This window comes from Panthera tigris, chromosome A2 (assembly GCF_018350195.1).
Source record: "Panthera tigris isolate Pti1 chromosome A2, P.tigris_Pti1_mat1.1, whole genome shotgun sequence".
Classification (NCBI taxonomy): Eukaryota; Metazoa; Chordata; class Mammalia; order Carnivora; family Felidae; genus Panthera; species Panthera tigris.
In genome coordinates this window covers 162,660,973-162,685,140 of record NC_056661.1, presented here as the reverse complement: position 1 = coordinate 162,685,140, position 24,168 = coordinate 162,660,973, and the positions used below count along the sequence as shown (strand labels likewise).

The 24,168-nt window shown below is 40.5% G+C and overlaps 1 protein-coding gene across 23 annotated transcripts in view; it reads left to right on the top strand.

Moving 5' to 3' along the window:
- The window catches only part of KMT2C (lysine methyltransferase 2C), a 279,835-nt gene that overhangs the window by 97,203 nt on the left and 158,464 nt on the right, over positions 1-24,168 (top strand). For 20 of the 23 annotated variants that reach the window (XM_042975893.1, XM_042975846.1, XM_042975977.1 and 17 more), the window contains 4 exons: positions 11,240-11,381; positions 17,710-17,910; positions 21,201-21,349; positions 22,381-22,490. In XM_042975893.1, coding sequence (XP_042831827.1) covers positions 11,240-11,381; positions 17,710-17,910; positions 21,201-21,349; positions 22,381-22,490 — 602 coding nt within the window. The remainder of the gene's footprint in view (positions 1-11,239; positions 11,382-17,709; positions 17,911-21,200; positions 21,350-22,380; positions 22,491-24,168) is intronic. The other 3 variants (XM_042975990.1, XM_042975898.1, XM_042975874.1) reach the window with 1 other exon arrangement.

The window sequence follows — 24,168 nt, the reverse complement described above, 5'->3', positions numbered from 1 at the left end:
CCTATTCAGGCTTATTCTAGTCATGAAGTGCTGGTTCATTGCATCTCTCTGCCTTTTTCTTTCCTTTCCATCCTTCTTTCTTTGGGCTTTTTGTTTTTTTCTTTTCTTTCTTTTTTTGATTTAGCTTCATTCTGTGGCTAGCCTCTCTGGATAGAAGATGGCTACATGCCGTCTTGAGTGCTGCGTTATTTCTCATCCATATCAAAGCAGAGGGAGCATGCACGTGTATCAGCTAAACAGAATTCTAGGACCGGTCTAGATCATATGTCTGTCTCTAACTACATAGGTTACACTTACAGCTCATGTTGTGGAAACCCTCCATCTGTTTCTTAACCTTTTATCTGCTTCTCCTGTGAAGGGCTGCAACTGACTGGTGGGCAGCTCATTCTTTTCTGCTGCTTTGATCTGCAGATTAAGTCCACAGGTTTGATCCTGCCTTTGTTTGGAGAATGTTCTCCTCCACAGAATCTCTGAATATTTTTTCCATTTCATTTTCTTTGTCAAGCAGTAGTACGTATGCACATTGTGTTACTCATCTTCCTTCATCACTTCTTCTGTTTGTAGATTTTTCTGTAGTTGGTCCTCCACATGCTAACACAGTTTTCAGAGTTGTTGCTTTATGTACGCCCTCTTGTTTGCAGTTGTGCAGTTATTTTGTTTTCTTTAATTTCTTCACTTCAACTCATACTAACCACACTGAGAAGTGGTTAGCAGATTCAGCTCTGGAGTCAGACTGCCTGTGTTGGAATCCAGGCTCCTCTTCTAATTGTATTCCTTTTTTTTTTTTAATTTTATTCTTAAGTAATCTCTACACCCAGTCTGGGGTTCGAACTCACAACCCTGAGATCAAGAGTCACATGCTGTACCAACTAAGCCAGCTCCATGCCCTCCCCCCCACCCCCAATTGTATTCTTGAGCAAAGTTCCTTAATCTCTTATCTTGCTTTCTTATCTGTAAAATGGAAATGTTGATAGTAGCTGCTGTTGGGAGATATTCCTCCGTGGGTCTCTTGCACTTGACATATCTCGTTGTGTATGCCAAGAATGTAAGGCCTTGACTGTTCCTTATCCGGGCCATTTCTCAGGGTTTGTGCTTAAAGCACCTAGCCTTGAAGAATCAGTCATTGTCCTCCCTCGGGGACAGAGTGGGCATGTTTAATGCTTACTATAAAAGCAGTGGGTTCCCCACACTCTTTGTTCCTTCCTTGTAATGCAGTTCACTGTGAGCACAGGCATTCATTTGGGCCCATGGTGTGGCCTCCATAAGATGTAGGGGCCAAAAGGGAACTGACAGCGGTATCCTCCTGCTTGTGCTGTTTGCTGTGCATTGAGTAATAAAGTCCTTTGGTTTTTTTTTTTTAAGTTTATTCATTTTTTAGAGAGACCATGGGAGGGGCAGAGAGAGAGAGGGTGGGAGAGAATCCCAAGCAGGCTCCACACTGTCAGTACAGAGCCTGATGGAGGGGGCTTGAACTCACAAACCATGAGATCATGACGAGCTGAAACCAGGAGTTGGAAGCTTAACCGACTCAGCCACCCAGGCACCCCAAAGTCCTTTGTCTTTGATCCAGGACTGTATCTTCTGCTAGCATCTATGAAACAGTAACAGACCAATTTAGTAGCTTGTGTAAAATCCCAGGCTTAAAAGCTATCTTCATATGATCATTGTAATGCTTCAGTAAGTTAACATATGTTAATCACTTACACCATCGCCTAGGATATGGTAAGCATTTATTGAACATTAACTGTCAAGATATTTTTTTAAGTATTCTTTTTGTATTATCTGCATTGAATCTTTAGGCCAAATAAAGACTCAGAAGATTAAGATTGCTGTACACAACTATTATATGGTGAAGATGTATCTTTAACTTGTTGGCTTTTAGTTTCTTGTATTAATTGCAAACAATTAATAACCATTAAGAACATACTTTTAGGGGCCCCTGGGTGGCTCAGTCAGTTAAGCTTTCGACTCTTGGTTTTGGCTCAGGTCATGATCTCATGGCTGTGTGGGTTCAAGCCCTGCATTGGGCTCTACGCTGGCAGCCTGGAGCCTGCTTGGGATTCTTTCTCTTCTCCTCTCTCTGTTCCTCCCGTACTTGTGCTGTCTCAGTCTCTCTCAAAATAAGTAAATAAACTTAAAAAAAAACACACACACACACTTTAAAAAAATCATATAGAAAACTAAATGACATACTTTTAACAACTAAATAAAATATCCAGAGGGCAGATAACTTTTAGCAATTACTGTTTTAATTAATGTCACTATGTTCTTTGGTTCTTGATAATTGTTGGACTCTTATTCTTAATCCTTTTGTGTTTGCATTTTAAAAAATTACATTAAAATGATAACAATAATGCATATTTGTGAAAACTTATAGAATTATGGATAAGTATAAAGAGACTAAGTTAGCTGTAAAAGTGTTAACTCCAAGAGAAAACCAGTATTTTACGTTTTTGTGTATTTATTTTTGGTTGCTTATGTTTGAAATCTTTACCTGGCTCTATGACAGTAGTGACTATCTTCATATTATTGATCAGTGTCAGTATTTTAAGTATTTTCGCGAATAAAGATGGGATGACTGTTATATAGTGCTGATTCTTCCGCTTTACAACACATTTTGGATGTAGGGGATACACTAGGTTCAGTGAGATACAAACACAACGGAAAATACAACTGTCAGAATGCAGGCTTATTTTGACCACTGCTGTTCAAAAGACGGAAAGGGTGTGATTACACATTTTCTTAGCGATGTTTTGTTCTGTAATCTTAGTATAAGGGAAGCATGAATGGTATCACCATTTTGTGGAGGTAAAGGAGGTTAGGAGAGAGAAATAATTTTTTTCTCTATTTAATGTTTGACTAAAGCATAAAAGAAGGCATATTATTTGGGTAACAGGTAGAAAATGGATGCTGGTGTTTGCTGACGTAATTAGTAAATACTAGTCCATGTAAAATACTGTGTGTATTTTTCTCTGTGTTTTTTGTGATTCTTTATGTATATGTAGACAATGAGATTTGTCTGTTTCCTTGATATTGCATCATATATAATTAATCAAACAGTTATTGGACATCATCCAGATTTTGCTCTGAATGGTTTGTAAAACAGATACGATGCCTGTTTTTGTAGAGCACATGGTCTAGTGGAGTGCCATTGACCCCAGGCTCTTTTCCAAATATAGTTTTTAAATAAATAAAGTAAAATATTTAAGGTTGCATAGATAAATGATTAGATTGAAATTTTATGAAAAGTGTAAAAGCCAAATTTGTAACTGTATAACGTGTTTTTAAAAGATTTACACTTAAATTGTAACTTCTATTTAATAATTACTGTAATTTTCAAGTAATGATGAGGGTAAATGATATATCTGCAAACACTGAATGTGGTAAGAAGTAACCTGCTTTCTGTTGGCGACAGGGCCACAGGTACCGCTGTATCACTCTGCTTGAGCATATATTCATAATGAAACGAGTTTTTAGAATTCTAAATTTCAATGATTAGTAAAATAAAGATGAATTTTCCCTCCCAACATCCTAGAAGCCTAGATTAAATACAGTTTAAAAATTCATTCAAAGAGGGTGCTTTGAAAGAATGTGCTATGTATTGTTAAGGGAGGCCATAAGTAGACTCTGGAACTTTAATTTTTTTTTTTTTTTTTTTTTTTTTAAGACTCTGGAATATTTTTGACATCTTATAGTCTGTTATGCGGTTATGGTGGTGAGTTTACTGAATATAGTTTTAGGGTATATACAAAGAATTATTTAACCTTTGAAGGAAATAATTTCCTAATTGTCCAAAATAAAAACGTATTATTTCTATGACTTGGTTGTGAGGTAAATGCTATCTTGATAATTTTATTCAGCAGTGCTTGAAAAACAAAGAGAAAAACCGTATTTTCAGGTTTCGTTTCATATTCTTCATATTCCATGAAGGGATCTTCAGATGATTCCTTCCGTAACATGGTGCTAGTAAAATATTAACCTTTCTCCTTAAATTAATCTATCCAGGAAACTCCGTACTCCGGGAGAGACTGTGCTGGGCAGTGGGTGTAGCAAGATGCCCTTGCCCCGTGGAGTCCCCACAAGCCTCATTTTACACCCCAGTTCTGCTCCCCATTAGATGTGTTGTCTCAGGCTAGTTTCACTGTCCGACTTTAGTTTCCTTATCTTTTAAATGAGGATAATATATCAGCTATTACTATTCTTTTTTAGAAGAGAAGAATTAAGCGAGAGAACTATTAGGCATACCTCTATTTGTCCTTTCAATTTTATTTATTTTTATTTTTTATTTTTAAATTTTTATATATTTTGAGAGAGAGAGATGGATAGAATCCCACGCAGGCTTTGTGCTGCCCGATGCGGGGCTCAAACCAATGAACCGTGCGATCGTGACCTGAGCCGAAATCTAGTCACTCAACTGACTGAGCCACCCGGGCGCCCCTGTCCTTTCAGTTTTTGCTGGGCTTTGAATGCCTTTTTGAAGCCTTCTAAGCTGTACTCCCCCCTTTTCCCTTGATTCTCGTTACACCTGTACATCCGTCCTGACAAGTATGCTGTCCTATTGTTATCTTCCACTAGCTACTGACTAGATCCATCGAGGATGGGAACCCTGCCTCTATTTTTATACAGGCTGCCATTTGAGTAGAAGGTGTGGCACACAATAGTTACTCCAAATTTTGTTCGGTACAAATCATTATAAAGTCATGATTTATTGGGGCACCTGGGTGGGTCGGTCGCTTGAGCGCCTCACTCTTGGTTTGGTCTCAGGTCATGATCCCAGGGTTGTGGGCTCAAGCCCAATGTCAAGCTCTGCTCTGAGCATGGAGACTGCTTGAGATTCTGCCTCTCTCTGTCCGCCCCTCTCTCCCACACTATTTTTCTCTCACTCTCTCTAAAATAAATTTAAAAAAAGTTAAAATAATGATTTGTTACCTCCTAGCACAGAACCAGGAGCTGATAATATTCTCTTAATCCTTATCGCTTCCCACAGTATAATTTAATAATGTGTGATCTGACATCAAGAAGAGTTTGATATCTTAGTGGGTAATACCCAACTAGATGGGAAAGTAAATAGATAGAATGTAGTGTGTGAATGTAGATTATCAGAATAGCAACCACATACCTGCATTTGCCATATACTTAAGGCGTTGGGCTGAATGTTTTACGCGTATTGTCTTTTCTAATCCTAAAGACAATTTTATACCAGGTGGTGTTAACTATCTTTTAAATGATTAACAAACTGAAATTGAGCTGAGCTGACTTGCCAAGGTCACATTGCTTGGAAATGCAGATTCTGGACCATTTGACTCCAAGCCTTTGATTTTAACTAATACAGCAGACTAAAACAGCCTTTGCTGTTCATTCACAAAAGCAACCATTTGGGGTTAAGTACGAGTCATGGGAGGAATGGCATTGTGTAAGGGCAGGAGTTAGATCTAATTTGCCATTGTAACCCCATAGATTTACACAGCTCTTAGGCAATGCCGTTGAATGAGACGCACAGGCTGTACATGTTCTCTTAGGAACTTCCTCACACGTGATTAGGTTCTTCAGTGTAGTTACCTCTGCACATGTGCCACCTAGTGGTTCAATAGGAAACAAGGTAAGGACCACGGATAAAATCCCCTCTCTGTCATCCCCGTGGTCACGGTGGACTTTTGTGGCTTTAAAGCATTTTCTGACCAAGCAGCGTTGCCTTTATTTTAGATCAAGTTCAAAATAAGGAGAAAGATACATGGAATATTTTATATCAAAGAAAAATAGAACACTGGAAGTTTTAAAATGTAAAAAGCACTCCCATTTCATGGTTTTGGGCTGTTAGCCGTTTGAACGAAAAGAATGCTCTGAAATGCAAAAACCGCAAGCTGGCAGAGTAGCCGAGCCTGGGCCGTTTTATGGTTTAGACACAGGCACAGGGTGGTGTTGTAGAGTGCGTTTTTAGTAGTGAGCTGTGGATAACCAAGTACTGGCATCAGAACTATCCCGTCAGTTGTCACTGAGTTTATAGTCATTTCACCAGACCATCTCTGGTTAGATATTTAGATGACATCATTTTCTTTTTCTTTTCTTTAAACAAAATTTTAAAAACATTTTTATTTATTTCCGAGAAACAGAGTGTGAGCTGGGGAGGGGCAGAGAGAGAGAGACAGACAGACAGACAGAGACCAAGACCGAATCTGAAGCAGGCTCCAGCCTCGGAGCCGTCAGCACAGAGCCCGGCGAGGGGCTCCAACTCACAGACTGCGGGATCATGACCTAAGCTGAAGTCGGACGCTTAACCGACTGAGCCACCCAGGCGCCCCTGGATGACATCATTTTCAACCAGAGCAATCTGTTTCACATTCTGCTGTGAAACTCTGGCAATTTTTTTTTATTTTTTATTTTATCTATCTATCTATCTATCTATCTATCTATCTATCTATCTATCTATCTATCTCACATCCAAGTCAGCATAGAGTGCAATAATGATTTCAGGAGTAGATTCCAGTGATTCATCCCCTACGTATAACACCCAGTGCTCATTCCAACAAGTGTCTTCCTCAATGCCCCTTGCCTGTTTAGCCACCCCCCACCCATAACCCCTCTAGCAACTCTCAGTTTGTTTTCTATATTTAAGAGTCTCTTATGTTTTTGTCCCCCTCCCTGTTTTTATATTATTTTTGCTTCCCTTCCCCTATGTTCATCTGTTTTGTATCTTAAATTCCACATAGGAGTGAAGTCATATGATATTTGTCTTTCTCTAATTTCACTTAGCATAATCCCCTTCAGTTCCATTCGCATAGTTGCAAATGGCAAGATTTCATTCTTTTTGATGGAAACTTTGGCAACTTTTCGAAGACTCAGTCCAGGAGAAGAGAGAGACATAAACATTAGTTTCATTGTCCTGCCTTGACTTTGACAGATAGTAAGATCTAATTTATCCTGCTAAATGAAGAGTTTTATGTGTCATTTCACATATTTAGGGATATTTTTTTCAGTTTCTATTTTGTGGCTGGGTCTGGCCCCCCAGATAGTGGTCATGAGATTCCTCTTTATTTCTCCTTATTTCTTTGAAGACAAATGACCAGAACAACAAAGTCCAAACCAAAAATCCATCAATCCCTACTGTGCCTTCAGCAGATCCAGGGTAGGATCCTGGGCCGACTCAGTGGCAGTAAGAGCTGGAAGCAGAAGGAGAATAGCATGAACTCATGAAGCCTGCCTTACTGTTACCTTCTTTGTGGGTCAAGCCCGTTCCAGATCCCACTTAAAACAAACAAACCAAGCCAAACAAGAAGCGCAAACTCCCTGTAGTCTGAGTCTGTTTTTTCCCCTCTGAAATGCAGGGAGCCTAGTTTCTAAGGACTGAGTACCTGAAAACCTGCGAACCTACCGTTGACATTTCGTGTTTAACCCTGCCACCTCCTTCTGGTCTAATTTGAGAACGAGAGGGAGACAGGGAGACAGACACACGTGGAGAGACAGTCTGCCTACTGGTTTCCTCTTAGTTATGAGCAAAAAGAGCTGCCAAACATGTTAAAAGCGTTGTGCATTTTCTTTGTGAAGGAGATGAAAATAAGGAAATAGTTGGGATCGTGCTACAGTTTGGAGAAAAATTTCGACGAGAGGCTGTAAGTGGTAGATAGCAGCACACACCGGAGAGCAGACAGGCTGCACCCTGTCGGATGGAGTTCAGTTTGGGGGTGGAGGCTCAACAGAGTGGGCCCTGAGGAGAAAAATGCTGCCGGGAGATGTAATGGCGCATGACCCTGGCCCGTGTGGCTCATGATTCGTGACCTTTTGAGGTACTCTTATTCTCCTTATCTTGACTCTTACCCTTGCCTAGGAAGGGGGATGGTACAAAAAGAGCATGTCCACATGTGCTCAGGGCATCTCTGGGTGGAAAGGAAATGCTTCCTCAAAGGCATTTTAAATATGGTCATTTTATAGTGCTTTGAATATAATAGAGGGAATCCATGTGTCTGGTAGAATCATATTACTTCCTCTTTTCGGTCATAAAAGCACCAGAGGACAGGCAACACAAAATAACTTTTGGATCTTTCCAGATGCTTCCCCCAGGGCTTTAGGCTCTGGAGGCACCGATCTGCTTTCCAACGTATTGCAGATCACAGATCTACCAAATACGGCATAAAAAGGGTCGGGTGATTTCCAAACTCCGGTATCACTTCTCATTGCCTGATCACCAACCCACATTTGAAGTGTTTGCTTTGGCAGTTCCCCACTCCTTCTACTGGCTTCTGTGTTAATTGGGGCTTGGGTTAAAATGCTATAACAGAGGCCTCAAACATGTGCTCAGGGCATCTCAGTGGTGTAAATAAAACACATTAATTTTTCTTTCGTGTAGAATTTCTGAAAGTGAGAGGTTCAGGCTGATGGGTCATCTTTGCTCCCTGTGGTTGTTTCTGGACCCACGTTCCTTTCATCTTGTTTCTCTGCCCTTCACGAGAATGTTGTTCTCATCTGCAACATTGCATCTGGGTTGCTGATGTGTCTGTGTTCCGGTCCACAGGAAAGAGGGAGCATCATTTAGTCCAGGGCAAATCCCTTCCTGTTAGGGGACATAGAGGATGCACGGGGACTTTTGGTCATCCTCTGCTGGTGAGAACTTGACGTGATTAGCTACCAAGAAGGTTGAGAAATAAAGTCAGTAGCTAAGAAGTTAGTGCCGTACTGCAATTTGCATGTAAAAGAGAGTATGGATTTTATCCTCTGTCCATGCCTGGTGCACCGGTGAAGTTCTTTACATTACATATTCTGGATTTGAATGCCTATCGGTGTATACAAATCACATGTATTTTCTTTTAATCTCTGATGTCCTTTTTCATTTTGTTCATGGTGTCTTTTGTCATAAAGAAATTTAATATGCTAGTAAAGCTTGCAAATCTTTTTATCATCCTTTGCTGTAAATATATTTTATATTTGTAGATTTGATTCTAGGCACTCTGTGTCAGTTTTGTGGCTGGGGGTAGATCAGATAGGCAGTCTGATTGATAGGCCCACAAGCACTTGGTTTATGGCTAACTTTTCTATTTCGGGTTTACGAAAGAATGCTATTTTATTTTTATTTTTACTTATTTTAAAGATTTTATTTTTAAGTAATTTAATTGAGCCCAGTGTAGGACTCGAACTCACAACCCTGAGATCAAGAGTTGCACGCTCCACCGACTGAGCCGGCCAGACCCTCCAGAACAATGCTGTTTTAAATAGGAGAACCCAGACTGCCTGGTCGCTGCTTTATTTCATCATTCATTTTATGACTTGACAAGGCTTACGATCATTTGTAGTTTTTGTAACTGAACAATTAATAGTTCTCAAAATTAATTGTCAAAATACTTACCTCAAATTCGTTATGAATTTAGAAGATTTTGATAGTCACAGAGGAAAGTCAGACTGAAGAGATACGAGATCAGGTGTGGTGTGGAATTTAGTGTCGAGGCTGCTAGAAATGTCTAGAGTGCAGTTAAAGTAAGGTCTGCAACTCAGGGGAGGGGCCAGGGCCACAGATGGCAGTTGAAGACCATGAAGTCCGGAGGAGACTGTGAAAAGCTGGGTAACAGTGAAGTTCTTCCAGAAGAGAGAGCACATAAAAGACATCCCGGGGGCTGTTTCCACATTTAGAGGTCTGAAAGAAAACAGCTGAAGAGACAGATACTAGGTCATTTAATTTTCCTTCGCCACCTCGTGAGATACGTGGTAGTGTTGTCGGTCTGCAGACTTCGGGAGGGGGCTCCGTGAATTGTACAGATGGGGGCTGGCAGAGCTGGTACTCGAGAGCCAGTCTTTATGCCTCTGAAGCCTGGAGTAATCCGTTACACCTCCCGCTGAGAAAAGGGGGAGGAACATTTCCCTGGGGAGGAGGCTGTCCTTAGTGCCAGATGAGTTTCTACAGCGTTTGAAGGTTGGCGGGTAGCCCCTGGACCGTCAGTTCTGTTGCTGGCGGCGGCGGTGGAGAGAACAGCGCTGCGGTGGGAGGCTGTCCGTTAGAGAAGGTGCAGTCCCTCCAAAGTCCCATTTCATGAATTTTACTGGGAAGACAAAGCAAAGACAGAGAAGAGAAGCTTGAAGGACTGTGAGTGCGTTTTGTTTGTTTCTTGTGTTTGGAGTCGTGGTGGGGAAAGGTCTCCGTGAATTTCGAGCTAGAAAAGAAGGACCGACTGGAGCGTGGAGTTGCGTCTGGAGCGCCGGTGGAAGGGCAGTACCTGTGAACGTCCAGTGATGCGGTCCAAGAGAGGGGGTGGGTCACTTTTATTCAGAGAGAAGCGTGAGGCCGTGGTGTTTGGTCGGTTGCCTCCTGATATGATAGAGTACGTGTCAGGTGTCTGGGGTTGGAGTCTTGAGGATAAATGAAAAAGGCAGTGGAGTCCAGATGTGCTCTGAATTTCGATTATTTACTTTAATTTTTTTTTAACATTTTCATTTATTTTTGAGGGAGAGAGGGAGAGAGAGAAAGAGTGCAAGTGGAGGAAGGGCAGAGAAGGGAGACACAGAATCCGAAGCAGGTTCCAGGCTCTGAGCCGTCCGCACAGAGCCTGCTGCGGGGCTCGAACCCACGAACCGTGAGGTCATGACTTGAGCCGAAGTTGGAAGTTGGATGCTTAACCAACTGAGCCACCCAGGCACTGTTTAAGCATTTACTTTTAGAATCTCTGATAATTAAGACTGTAATGATTTTTTTAAATTAATGATTTTATTTGTAAAGAACCATTTTGTAAAATTTATTCTGAGAGAGAGAGACAGCACGCGCACACTTGCGTGCAAACAAGGGAGGGGCAGAGAGAGGGAAAGAGAGAATCCTCAGCAGACCCCATACTGTCAGCACAGAGCCCTATATGGGGCTTGATCTTGTGAGATCATGACCTGAGCTGAAATCAAGAGTCACATGCTTAACCGACTGAGCCACCAGGCACCCCCAACCTTTTAAGTGAGTTACACTGAAATGCATTTGTTCTATAGATGAACCACTGTAATCCTAAAAATAAGGTTAACAGTCTTTACTAGATGACACTTGGCTGAGTCAGTTGGCACAAAGAACAGTGTGCCATGTTTTACGTTGTTTTGATGATCATTTTGCAGTAGAGCGTAAATCTAAGCCATGCCATCGATTACATACAGAAACTTTCCCTGTGTTAATGAAGTATTGCCGTCGCTCTTTCACTCTTCTTTTGCAGTGTACGCTTTATAGATGAATTCGTCAAAGATTGTTTCAGTGCGCGAGTGACTTTTTATATTCTCTTGTTTACAGCAGAAATCAAAGAACAGTCTGCAGAAGAGGATGCTGAAGCGGAAGTGGACATCAGCAAACGGCCAGTCCCAGTCCTCGAGCGCTCGGTGTCTGAGGACTCTGCGAGCTCCCTGGTCTCTGTTGGTGTAGAAGTCAAAATCAGGTCAGAGAAGGAAAGCAGCTGGCGTGGGCATTAGTGACAGGCGGGGAGTTGGCTAGAGAGAGAATTCAGAGTACAAGCTTGGTATGTAAATATGGATGGAATTTTTTTTTTTAGTACTTTTAGGTTTGTGACTGATGTCTCTGTGTGTGATTGGGGTAAAGCACATCTGTGGGCTTAGGTGATCGTACAACAGAGCAGTAGACGGTCACGTGGCCCTCGTCTCCTCCGAGCAGGACACAGTATCCCCAGCTCGCTCTTCCTAGCTGAAGAAATAACGCTGAGCTTCTAGCGTAACGATTGATCTTTTTGATAGTTACCTGTAAACGTAAGTTTTATACTCTCGTTCCTTCTCTTCATTCTTTCAAACCTGTCTGTGTACAATTCAGCTTTGATTCTTGGAGTTTCTTAGGCCTCATTTGAAAGACGTGAATAAAAGCATGAAAGCATTTACCAGTTGACCACTGCCATCTTCTTGAGATGTTTTCACTCTTGCTTTGGGCACCCATGCCTCCACGTTTCGCTGGCTTCTGCGGACACTCCGCACCTCTATAGTTGGGGTCCTCGGCCTGTGAACTGCCATCTGTACTCATTGGCTGGGAATGGTCATTGCCAGTGCGATCGCCAAGTCCTGTCTGCGTGCCAACGAACCCTTCTGTTTCCACGCTTATATTTCCAGGGCTCCCCTTTCTCTGAGGCGCAGACTTTCCTCTCCGTCGTTTGCTTGGCATCTCCACTTGGAAGTAGAGTAGACACCTCACCCATACGTGGCTTGTTCCGCATTTTGGGGGAGGCTTGACATTTTTCACAATAAAAGTGTAGGCTGAAAAACAAAGCAAACAGTCCCCATGACACTCGACACGTTAATCCTGCTTTGTTTTTTCTTAGTAGCACTTGTTAGTTCTCAGCGGTTCATTTGATTGTGTGATCATCATATGAGCTCTCTGAAGGCACTACTTTTTCTGTTGGATTGATAATTTTTATTTTGTTTTTAATTTTTTTTTTTTTTTACATTTTTATTTATTTTTGAGAGACAGACACGTGGGGGAGGGGCAGAGAGAGGGAGACACAGGTTCCGAAGCAGGCCCCAGGCTCTGAGCTGTCAGCACAGAGCCCAATGCGGGGCTCGAACCCACAAACTGTGAGACCATGACCTGAGCCGACGTTGGACGCTTAACCGACTGAGCCACCCAGGCGCCCCTATATTTTGTTTTTAAGATTGTTTTCCTTAAGATTCAGACCTCGTGTCTCTTTGCTGTACTGAATATATTTTTGAAAGAATTCAAAGGAAGCATTCCAGTTGGTTTCTTAGTCTTAATAGTATAAATGCTTTGTCATATTTTTATACCTCTTTGCATCTCTCATCTAGCATTCTCTTGCTTTAGTTATTTTAACAATTTTTTTTAACATTTATTTATTTTTGAGAGAGACAAAAATAAAGTGGGGGAGGGGCAGAGAGAGAGAGGGAGACACAGAAGCAGGCTCCAGCCTCTAAGCTGTCACCATAGAGCCTGATGTGGGGCTCAAAAGCACGAACCATGAGATCATGACTTGAGCCCACAGTCTGACACTTAACTGACTGAGTCACCCAGGTGCCCCTAGTTCCTATTCGTGTTTCCTTTGTCTTGGGCCTCCAACTTTCCCCCCCAATTTTAAAAATTGAGGTTTAATTTATATACAGTGAAATTCACCCATTTAGTGGGTTTCGACGGTTGTGCACAGGGGCATGACCACTACCGCAACAAAATCCAGAACAGTCCATCTCGCTGAAAAGTCCCTGATTCCTGTTTGGCTGTGGCAGCCGCTTACCTGCTTTAGGTCCTTGTAGTTTTGTGCCTTTGCAATAACATAGAAATGGACTTGTAGGGTATGTATTCTTTTGATTCTGGCCTTTTTAACTTTTTTTCCTGGCCTTTTGACTCACCTGTGCCGTTGTATACATCACCTGTACATTTATATATGTAGCTGTTTCCTTTTTATCGCTGAGCAGGATTCTGTCTTCCGGAGGCACCCACCACAGTACGTCCACTTCCTGTTAGGGAGTATTTGGGTCCAGATTTGGCAATTGTGAATACAGTTGGCATAAATATTCACTCTTAGGTTTTGGTGTGAACGTAGGATTTTCATTTCACTTCTGTAAATACGTGGGAGAGGAGAAAGGTAAGTTTGTTTAAAGAGAATTTCACGGTGCGTTCCAGTGTGTGGCTCTACTGTTTTGTATCCTCACGAGTGATGAGTGAGAGTTGCGGTGAGAGCATGGATTGGCAGGACTTTTCTGTTCCGATTGCACTTTACTCTTTGGCAGACCCCACGCGCTCTGGTCTCCGGGTTGTGTGTTCTCGGGGATCCCGCCATCGGGCCGGGCCGGGGAGGCCCGTTGTGGTCCTCGTCCAGAACACAGCCCCGCTCCTCCTCCGGGGCCAGGCCTCCTTTCCCCGCCTTCTCTTCCTCCATGACCAGCTGGTCTTCCCTGCAGGTGCCTTCTTGCCGTCCCGCCCTCACCAGCCCACCAGGGAAAATGAGCGAGAAAGATCTGGGTGGGTCTTTGTGCCTTCCCCATATTGCTGCTGTTCTGCTTCCCGGGCTTCGGGCTGTGACTGGCACATTCTCCGGACTCGTCGCCACGGCCCCAAGCATTGTGCGCGAGCGCCCAGAGAGGGGGGCAGAGAGACGCTTTGAGTGGGTTGCAGCTTACCTGTGTCTCTGGGTCACAGGTGTCCTGTGTTCTCACACTGTCTCACACTTGGACATCAGCAGTCTGTTAAAAGGTTTCAACTGAGTTCTTCTTAGGCTGCTTGTCTGACATGAAATGGCCTCTTCTCCAGATGAAGCGAATGCTTGTGTCCCACCTCTCTTCGGAAGTGCCTTTCATTCAGTTGGAGGTGAATTGGTTGCCCGGTGACTTCTGTGATCTGATGTGTTTACGAAGAGTGAATTTTTAGACTGCCTGGTGAGATGATTCTCTGACTGTGGGAGCAGTGCTTTTTGCAGCTTTCTACACCCAAAGCAGAAGCCAGAAATTTCCTTTTTCACACCTTTAGAGTTAATGAATTACTCTGAGAGGTTTAGATGACTGCCTTACTTCTTCCATCTCTTGGCACCTAATTCTTTAGTGATTTGGGTACTTCTTTAAAGTTGGTTTATTTTTTTTTTTTGTTTTTTTAATGTTTATTTTTGAGAGAGAGAGAGAGAGACAGAGTGCAAGTGGGGGAGGTGCAGAGAGAGAGGGGGAGACAGAATCCGAAAAGCAGGCTCCAGGCTCTGAGCTGCCAGCACAGAGCCCGACAGAGGGCTTGAACTCAAGAACTGTGAGCTCGTGACCTGAGCCAAAGTCGGATGCTTAACCAACTGAGCCACCCAAGTCCCCCCATAATGTTTTTTTAAAGCTAAGAAATACTAATTTTTTTATTCTTTTTTCTTTTTTTTTAAGTTTATTTATTTTGAGAGAGAGAGAGAGAGAGACAGTGCAAGTGGGGGAGGGGCAGATGAAATGGGGAACCTGGGGGGGGGGTGGGGGGAGAGAATCCCAAGCAGGCTCCACGCTGCTAGCTGTGGTATTTGACGTGGGGCTTGAACCCATGAACCGTGAGATCATGAACTGAGCTGAAACCAAGAGTCGATCACTTAACTGACTGAGCCACCCAGGCGCCCCTATTCTGGTATTTTTAAAAAGTTTTTATTTAAATTCTAGGGGCGCCTGGGTGGTTCAGTCGGCTAAGCGTCTGATGTAGGCTCAGGTCATGATCTTGGGGTCTGTGGGTTCAAGCCCCCCCTGCCCCCCTCCCCAGTCAGGCTCTTTGCTGACAGCTCGGAGCCTAGATCCTGCTTTGAATTCTGTGTCTCCCTCCCTCTCTGACCCTCCCCTGCTTGTGCGTGTGCTCTTTCTCTCTCTCTCTCTCTCTCTCTCTCTCTCTCAAATAAATAAAAATAAAAAAAATTAAATTCCAGGTAATGTACAGTGTAATATTAGTTTCAGGTGTACAGTATAGTGATTCAACATTTCCACACATCATCTGGTGCTCATCGAGACAAGTGCATCCTTAATCCCCTTCACCCATTTACCACCCCCCACCCCCATAACTCTCAGTCTGTTCTCTAGAGTTAAGAGTATGTTTTCTGGTTTGTCCCCCCCCTTCTATGTTCATCTATTTTGTTTCTTAAATTCCACATACCTCATATGTGGAATTTAAGAAACACAACAGATGAGCAAAGGGAAAAGTAAAGGAGAGAGACGTGAGCTAAGAAACAGACTTCCTTAACTTGAGAGATTAGACTGAGGGTTATAGGAGGGGAGGAGGTTGGAGGTGGGGAAATAGGTGATGGGTACTAAGGAGGGCAATTGTTGTGATGAGCACAGGGTGTCGTAGGAAAGTGATGCATCACTAAGTTTTACACCTGAAACCCATATTGCATTGTTTGTTAACTAACTGGAATTTAAATAAAAACTTCAAAAGCCTAATAATACTCCAGCATAAATGAAAATAAAATAAGGGGGGGGGGATGGATAAAATGAGAAACACAAAATATTGTTAACAGGTTAAGCTGATGGATGGGTTCATGAGCGTTTATTAACTGTTGTTCTACTTTAGTGTCTGTGTTCACAATTTTCCATAGTAGAATCAAAGATGTATGTGATCTTAGAAAAACACACAAGCCCAACAATAAACAAATTCTATATATGAGTGAAATCGCATGGTATGTGTCTTTCTCTCACTGACTTCGCTTAGCATAATACTCTAGCTCCATTTGTGTTATTGCAAATGGCAAGATTTCATTCTTTCTTAGGGCTCAGCAACATTCCATTGTATGTAGACACCGCATCTTCTTCATCCATTCATCTATTGGTGAACACTTGGGTGGCTTCCATGTCTTGGCTATTGTAAATAATGCCGCAATAAACATTGAAGTGCACGTACCCCTTTGACTTAGTGTTTTCGTGTTCTTTGGGTAAGTATCCAGTAGTGTGATTGCTGGATAGTAGGGTACGTCTATTTTTAACTTTTTGAGGAATCCTGACACTGTTTTCCAGAGCGGCTACACCAGTTTGCATTCTTACCAACAGTGTAAGTGGGTTCCCCTTTCAAGGAGCAATTCTTTTAATTCTGTTCTTTCTAAGGTCCCTTATTAATAAGCATCTACTCCGTAAGCATATATTGTTTTTTGCCTTTTAGCTTTTTAATTTTATTGTAGTTAATAGATAAGTATTGTTTAGAACAAATTTAGGTTTACAGAAAAATTGAGCAGATGGTACAGTGAGTTTCTATTCCCAGCCTCCCCTCCCTCCCTGAGTTTCCCTTCTTATTAGCATCGTGCATTACTGTGGCACATTTGTTACAACTGATAAACTAGTATTGATATGCTATTATTAACTAAACACCACAGTTTACAGTAGGGTTCATTCTTTGTGTTCTACACTTCTAGGAGTTTTGACAAATGCATAATGTCCTGCATGTGCCATCACAGTGTATCATGGGAAATAGTTTCATTGCCCTAAAGTCTCCTGTGCTCTGCCTATTTATCCCTTTTCCACTGCTCTTTAACTCTTTCACACACACCCCTCATTGCTGACCACCTAAATTTATATTTTTATGTCTCCACGTTTGGTCAAATGTGCTTTGTATGTATGTCATGCACAAAGAATGGTCCATCAGGTGGTTAAATAAAACTTTGTCGTCACATATTTTACAGAGCTAGTGTGTAATAGAGTGGCCATTAAACCCTACCTTCTTTCCCAACCTTAGCTTTACTTTCTTTATTCTTTTTAATACTTCGATTTTCTTGAATCAATTAAAAAGAAATTAGTTTTTCTAAGTATAAACTAGAATGTTTTTTTAAGTTTATTTATTTAGAGCGCGCACACAATTAGGAAGAGTTGGAGGGAGGGAGGGAGGGAGGGGGGGAGAGAGAGAGAGAGAGAGAGAGAAAGAAAGAAAGAAAGAAAGAAAGAAAGAAAGAAAGAAAGAATCCCAAGCAGGCTGCATGCTGTTAGCATGGAGCTCGATGCGGGGTTTGAACCCACAAAGTGTTGTGAGATCACTGACCTGAGCTGAAATCAAGAGTCAGATGCTTAACCAACTGAGCCACCCAGGTGCCCCGAAACTAGAACTTTTTGATTTGGTATGTTTACTACCCTAAAAAGTCATGTTATGAATTACAGATGTTTAATTGTTTATTAAACTTAACTGTTCTTATGGCATATACATACTCAAAAGCTTAGCATGCACTACAGTCATAATATTTAATTTTGAAGCAGAAGTATCTACAGTCTGTCATTTAAAAAAATAGTTGAATAAAACTACTTTCTCTTTCTCTTTCTTTTCATTTCTACCAGTGAACAGCTCTGCGCTTTTTGTTACTGTGGTGAAAAAAGTTCCTTAGGACAAGGAGACTTAAAACAATTTAGAGTAACGCCTGGGTTTATCTTGCCGTGGAAAAGCCAGCCTTTTAACAAGAAGGACATTGATGACAGCAGCAATGGAACCTGTGACAAAATACAAAACTCAGCATCACGAAAACAAAGAGGACAGAGAAAGTAAGCAATTTTGAATAAATGGTTGGAATGCAAGGCTATATGTAATTTATTTCCATCTCAGCCAGTGAATACGTAGATGGGATTGTTACTGAATCATTTCTCATGGTTTTCAACATAAATAGGATGCTTTGCGCCTCATTAGTCCTAACACACACTCTTTTCCTCAAAATTTCTTATTTAAAAAAAAGTTTATCTTCATTAAAGTATTAAAGTCAGTGTGATCATAAAAGTTAACCTTTAGAAGAAACCTTTAAAGAGCATAACATATAACATAAAACTACAGGGAGTTTATGGAATTTACCTATAAATGGGAAGAAGAAAGAAAGTAAAACAGTTAAGTCTTTCTTTCCTTCCTCTGATTAAACTTTTAATTGTTTGTATGGATATAATCTAGCAGAATGACCAAATCAAGGTGGTTTTCACTACCCATGTTCTTAATTTGTCATTGAGTTATTTTACGTTTCACAGAACGTGGAGCTGCCCTATAAACCGTTAAGATACAGGGTTAGCTTTCGGAGTAATTGTATGCTCAGAATGCCTTTTCTGAAGTTAGAAGTTAAAAAAGCAGCTCTGGTTTTTTTTTTTTTTTTTTTTTTTTTTTTTAATGAAGAATTTACTAAGATATTTGTGTAACTATACGTGTGTGTCTGTATTTATGAACATTATAGTTATGTAAAGCTTTCTCTAGTATGTTTAATTCTGGAGTTAAAATTTTTTTAATACATTGCCGAGTTTTGTTTAAAGGCCATCTTAATGTGTGGACTTGGCTCTGGTAGTTGAGGGAGTGGAAGTTTCTGTAGTCGATGAGAAAGTGTAAAAATTAATTTAGCTTGGAAGGCTGACCAGCCCTGCCCCTTGAGGGCGATGATGTAATCATCCAAGTGCTGATCTGGCTTTCATCCAAATTTAAGTACTATGGCATTGTTGTGTTGTACTTACTTGATTGGCTCTTTCTTTTGGACGGCTGCCAATGCCTTGAAGACCTGAAGTAGGAAATGAAACAATAACAAGAAAGAGAGTCTTTTTAAAAAAAATTTAAGGTGGAACAGCTTAAGGAGGTTTAGAAGTACCATGTTTAGCATCTTGTTTGAAAGGCCAGAGCTGGAACCTGTAGAAGAGCTTTCCCTTTCGTAGTCAGTCGAGTGCTCACATCCTGATAAAACGTTTCAGGAATCTAGCGAAACTTGTAATGTCTATCCGTAATTAGCAAATTTAATGGACTGGATCAGCTTGTATCTTACATCGTCTTGTTCTGCCTTTGAATAATGGCGAGTATATAAATACTTGCCCTGGGAAATAGACTTGGGCTTTGTTTACTTACTTATTTTATAAGCTAGGTTGATTTTTAGTGAAAACTTTTATGGGCTAAGATAATTATGTAAAAAAATAGCCTTGGTTTAGTCTTTATATACACTTAGTGTTTACCCAATTATTAAGTAATGATAATAAGACAGTTAATGGACTTTAGGAATAAAGCACATTTATTAAATTTGGAATTCATTTAGAGGTAGACAGATTTAATTTGGCGATGATTGTAAATAGTTACAAAATATGTTACTGATGAATAGAAACCAGATAAACGGCTTGTTTTTTTGGTGGTTATTTTATTTTTGAAAAGGAGGTTTTAAAAATAGTTTTTCCCTCTTGTGGCACTAAATTGTAAGAATATATAGCTGGGGATTCTTTTTCTCTTTCCGTTTGTTGTAGACTTAAAATTTGGGGGTATTTCAGCTGACTTCTCCTGATGTTCTCGCCTCAGTCGGGCCGCTGGCATCCTTCGGGTAGACGGTAGCATCCTACTGCTACTGTCTATAACATACAAACTAGTTGCAAAAACTAAAGGAGAAATTTGATTAAACTGGTTGAGAATTGGTTAGTAATAGACTGTTAAGTCATTTCATTGGTTTTTATATCCGTTTCCCCTGTCAAATACTTGTGCAAAGAAAATATCTTAGAACAATGTATTAGTCTTTATAAATGAACTGTTGGTCTTTTTTCCCCCCTCCCAATAAAATAACAATGATTAGTAGTAAAGAATTTGTTTGTAGGAATGAGTTATATTTATAGGAAAGAGTTTGTTCTCATAATACTGCGGGCATTTATAAAAACGAGAATTTAAAGTTAGCATAGCATGCTAAACTTTTCTGAAAAAGTGAGTCTATGCATTTCTAATGCTGAACATAAAAAATACTGGTTATTTTTATATGGTTTGATATTTAAATGTACTTATTGAAATATGTTAATACTTTTTTTCTTTCAATGATTCCAGGTATAAAAAAGTTTAGTACCCTGGTCATTGTGCTGATTTTCTCTTAATAGGAATCATGATAAATATCCAGCATACAGAAGTGCAGTGAGTTATGATCTATATTCAATAGTGATTTAATCCAGAATTATGATCAGGTTAAATACTATGATATCAGGAGAAGATGAAAGTTTTAGTGCCAGTCATCTGATTTCCCATATTTAATGTTAAGACAAAATAGTCGTCATTGTTTACTTACTGATCTCAGTTAGTATCTGAAGTTTGAGGGCTTTGAAAGTCTGAAATCCCCATGTGTTGTATGCCTTATTTAGTGTTCCTTTTTATACTGTAATTTTCGCTGTTACATTACCTTCTCTATGCCTCGAGCCACTGGTAGCTATTCTGTGTTTGCATTTTACTTCTGACTTGTGAGGTCAAGTCTTAACTTACTCGAGAGTACTTGCAACATCATGCCACAGACCAGCTGTCGAGATTTGTTGAGGGACCGTAAGAAAGCCCCAGCTGACACATTCTGCTCCCGTTACCTCCCCCTGCACACTTTGTAGTGGGTTTTCATTTCCCCTGGGAAATAACCTGTCTTTACATAAAATTAACTGCCAGATCTATTGTGGTAGTCCTCATGATAAAGCAGATTAAAACTTCTGATTGAGTTATGTTTTGTAAGCATTTAAGGAAGGCCAAAGGGAATATTTTATGGGCTAAACTCTAGTTCCTGATTAGAATATTAGAGTGTTATTTTAAAAAATATAGAATGGCAAAATAAATTTTTAACTGTAATTTTTAACACTTCCTTATGGATTTGGAGACTTTTTTAGTTGTTGGCTTACGTGCTGTAATATAGCAACCCAGTTTTATATTACACTATGAATAGTAACAGATGTGTTCTAAAAGTTGTTTTATGACAGTTTATGTCTAATAAATTAAAATTGATATGGCAATACGTTCTATTTAAGTTGTTATAAACAAAATGATTATCTACTTGTTACCAATTTCACATCTGTTTTGTTTTATTTTATTTTTCCAGAGAACGATCTCCTCTACAGAATATAGTATCTTGTGTAAGTGTGAGCACGCAGACTGCTTCGGATGACCAGGCTGGTAAATTATGGGATGAACTCAGTCTGGTTGGCCTTCCAGACGCCATTGATATCCAAGCCTTATTTGATCCTACAGGTATGAGCTCGTCTTCAGTGATGATTACCTCTTGTTTCTGTAGACATTTTAATTTTAGTGAATTATCAACTGAATAGTAAATACCTTTCATCCAGAAATGATTATGATCACATTGTAAAAAAATAATGTCATTGTTTAAGTACGCTTGCTTAGGTAAAATAAATTGCCTGATTGTGCCGTACCTAAGTAAGTTATTTAGCATCTGCCCAGGGCCAGCAGTGGGCCGGATGCTTTTATAAATCTTTGTATTTATTCTTATGTAGACAGCAGTGCCATGGAGATAGGATAATTGAGGAAAGAGAAAAGTTTAAAAGGATCTGGGAGGAGTTGGGGAACTTGGCCATCTGGGTCTATTTTAATGCAGGGTGAAAGACAGACAGTAGGTCTTAGCCATGTGGGTGTCTTATTATAACATATAGTAACCCATACTCTTGATATGGTGCTTTTGGGATTTTGAGTTAATTTCAGTTGAACTGCATATTGATTGAAAGTGGTTCAAGTGTTATGTGATAGACAATTTAAAGACTGAGCTGTTCTTATTGATTGATGTCGGCTCTTGGTGTCGGATGAGGCAGAGTAGAGCTTGTTTGCCATTAATCCTCTTTGTCATAAAGTATTGTGTGATGTCCTTTATATTTTATGTAAAGATACCAAATAAAATATAGTAATATTTAAATAAAATGACTAAAAATTCATTTTTTGTTGCTGAAGAAATAATGACTCCTGCAGTAATTCTCAAACTTTGGGTGCATCAGAATCGCCTGCAGGGCTCTCGTGAAAACGTAGATTTCTGGGCCTTACTGCAAGAGTCGTTGATTCCGTAGGTCTCAGTTGTGACATGGGAGTTTGCATTTCCGGCACGTTCCCAGATGACACATTGGAGAAGGGCTGACGGCTTTCGTGTTATCACAGATGCAGGGTAGCATTGTGTGTGGACGCTCGAGAGTTGACTTGGGGGTCTACGTCTTCCTGGCGTTCCTTTGCTTCACGTTTGTTCCTTCATTTGCTTCCGTTCGCTTCAACTGCTTCAGGCACCTGCTGGGCCCATCACCGTTGCGTGGAGTGGTCGCTGGGAGTGCGCCAGTTGGAGGGGCCGTCACCGGTGAGCGTGGACAAAGCTGTCGTCTCAGGGAGCACAGAGGTAAGCGGAAGCAACAAGTATTGAAGGCACAGCTTGGTGACATTTACTCCAGGCAACATAAAGGTTCACTTGCAAGAATTATTTGTTAAACGATTAGTAGGATATAAAAACCCCTAAAATAGGAGTTTCTAATGTTAGATCCAAGAGTAGTTTCTGCAAACAAGTGGAATATATGTATCTTTTTTAAGCTGTGCAATAAATAGAAATCTTAAAAACAAATATTTCACATTTAAATAAAAAAATTAAAAATTTTAAAAATGAGAATTACTATGTTTACATATCCATGTGGTTACTCTTTAAGACAGAACTATTTGATTAAGATTTAAAATGAACAATATCTGACAGGTCTTTAGTCCACAATGTGGACCAGTTCTGTTTGATATTATAAAAATGGATTCAGATATTTCTTTATGGTCAAGTTGGCACTTCAGGTTCATCCCAAAGTAATAGGTACACACAGTCTGCTGTCTTCTAAAGTTTTCACTGCGATTTTCACCTGTATTTGAAATGAGTACAGAAATAAAAGTAACATTTACCTTCTGTCTATGAAGGACACAAACCCCAGGAAGTGAAAGTCCTTTGCTGCCTACAAATCCCCTTTGGTTTTTGACGATTGTGTTTGGGAGAAGTGAAACAGCCCTTCCAAAGGAATGTCAAAAGTGGAATTTTTGACCATAGAAATTATATGGGCTTTAGCAGATGGAGTGTAGGTAAAACTTTAAAAAGTGTTGTCGACACAGGGACTTAGATTCAAGTAATTATTCAATTAGTATAACATTAGCTTTACTCAGATTATCAGAATGACCTAAATTACACGCATGAGTAATTCTCGCCTCAAGCTTAGTCAAATTAGAGTGCTTGTTTGGAAATGTGACATTACATTCAAATGCTTATGTCATCAAATTGTGAACAGTATAATGCATAATAGCAAATTCTGCAGTCTGGACATACTTGGATGGCCACATCAGGACTGTGATAGGTCAGTGAGCACTCTTTCTGTCATGAACTACTGCAGAGGTACTTTTGGATTCTTTTGTGAAAGTGAAAGGTATTCTAGGAAAGGTGATGAACAAAGGCTAAAATGAACTTTGTGGTGTTCTATTGGAATCGGAAGAATCAATATAAATGCCCAGTTTTTAGTGTTTATACAAATGAAGAAATACAGATGTGTCTATATGTGTGTTAGTATCTATACATATATTTCCTAGCTCTGTTTACTAAGAGGGTAGTGAAAGAAAGCTGGCCTCACACTGTTCTTTTTGGACCAAAGATATCATCTTTGTGTTTTAAATACTTACTGATAAATGTTTAAATGGATTTAGAGATGAAGGTTATGGCCTGCCCCTGGCAGAGGAATCAAGGGCCGCAGGAGACCTGCATTCCTTCTCTCTTTATCGAGGCATTAGCACGGAGTAGCTGAAGCTGTGCAATGCCCGTGGGGAAGGAGTAGTGAAAGCCGAGGGATGCGGGGTACTGGTGGCACGTGGTCAGGCCTTTCCATCTCTACTAGGTTAAAGAAGTCCAGACTTACGGTAGTGTGAGTCTTCTGTGGCCATTTCTACAGGTTTCTTTTTTTTTTTTTTTTTTTTTTTTTGTCGGTTTTCTCCGTTATCAAAAAGGCACAGGACAGATCAGCTCGCTAGAACTTTTTTTGTTTGCTTGTTCCTAAGGAAAGAAG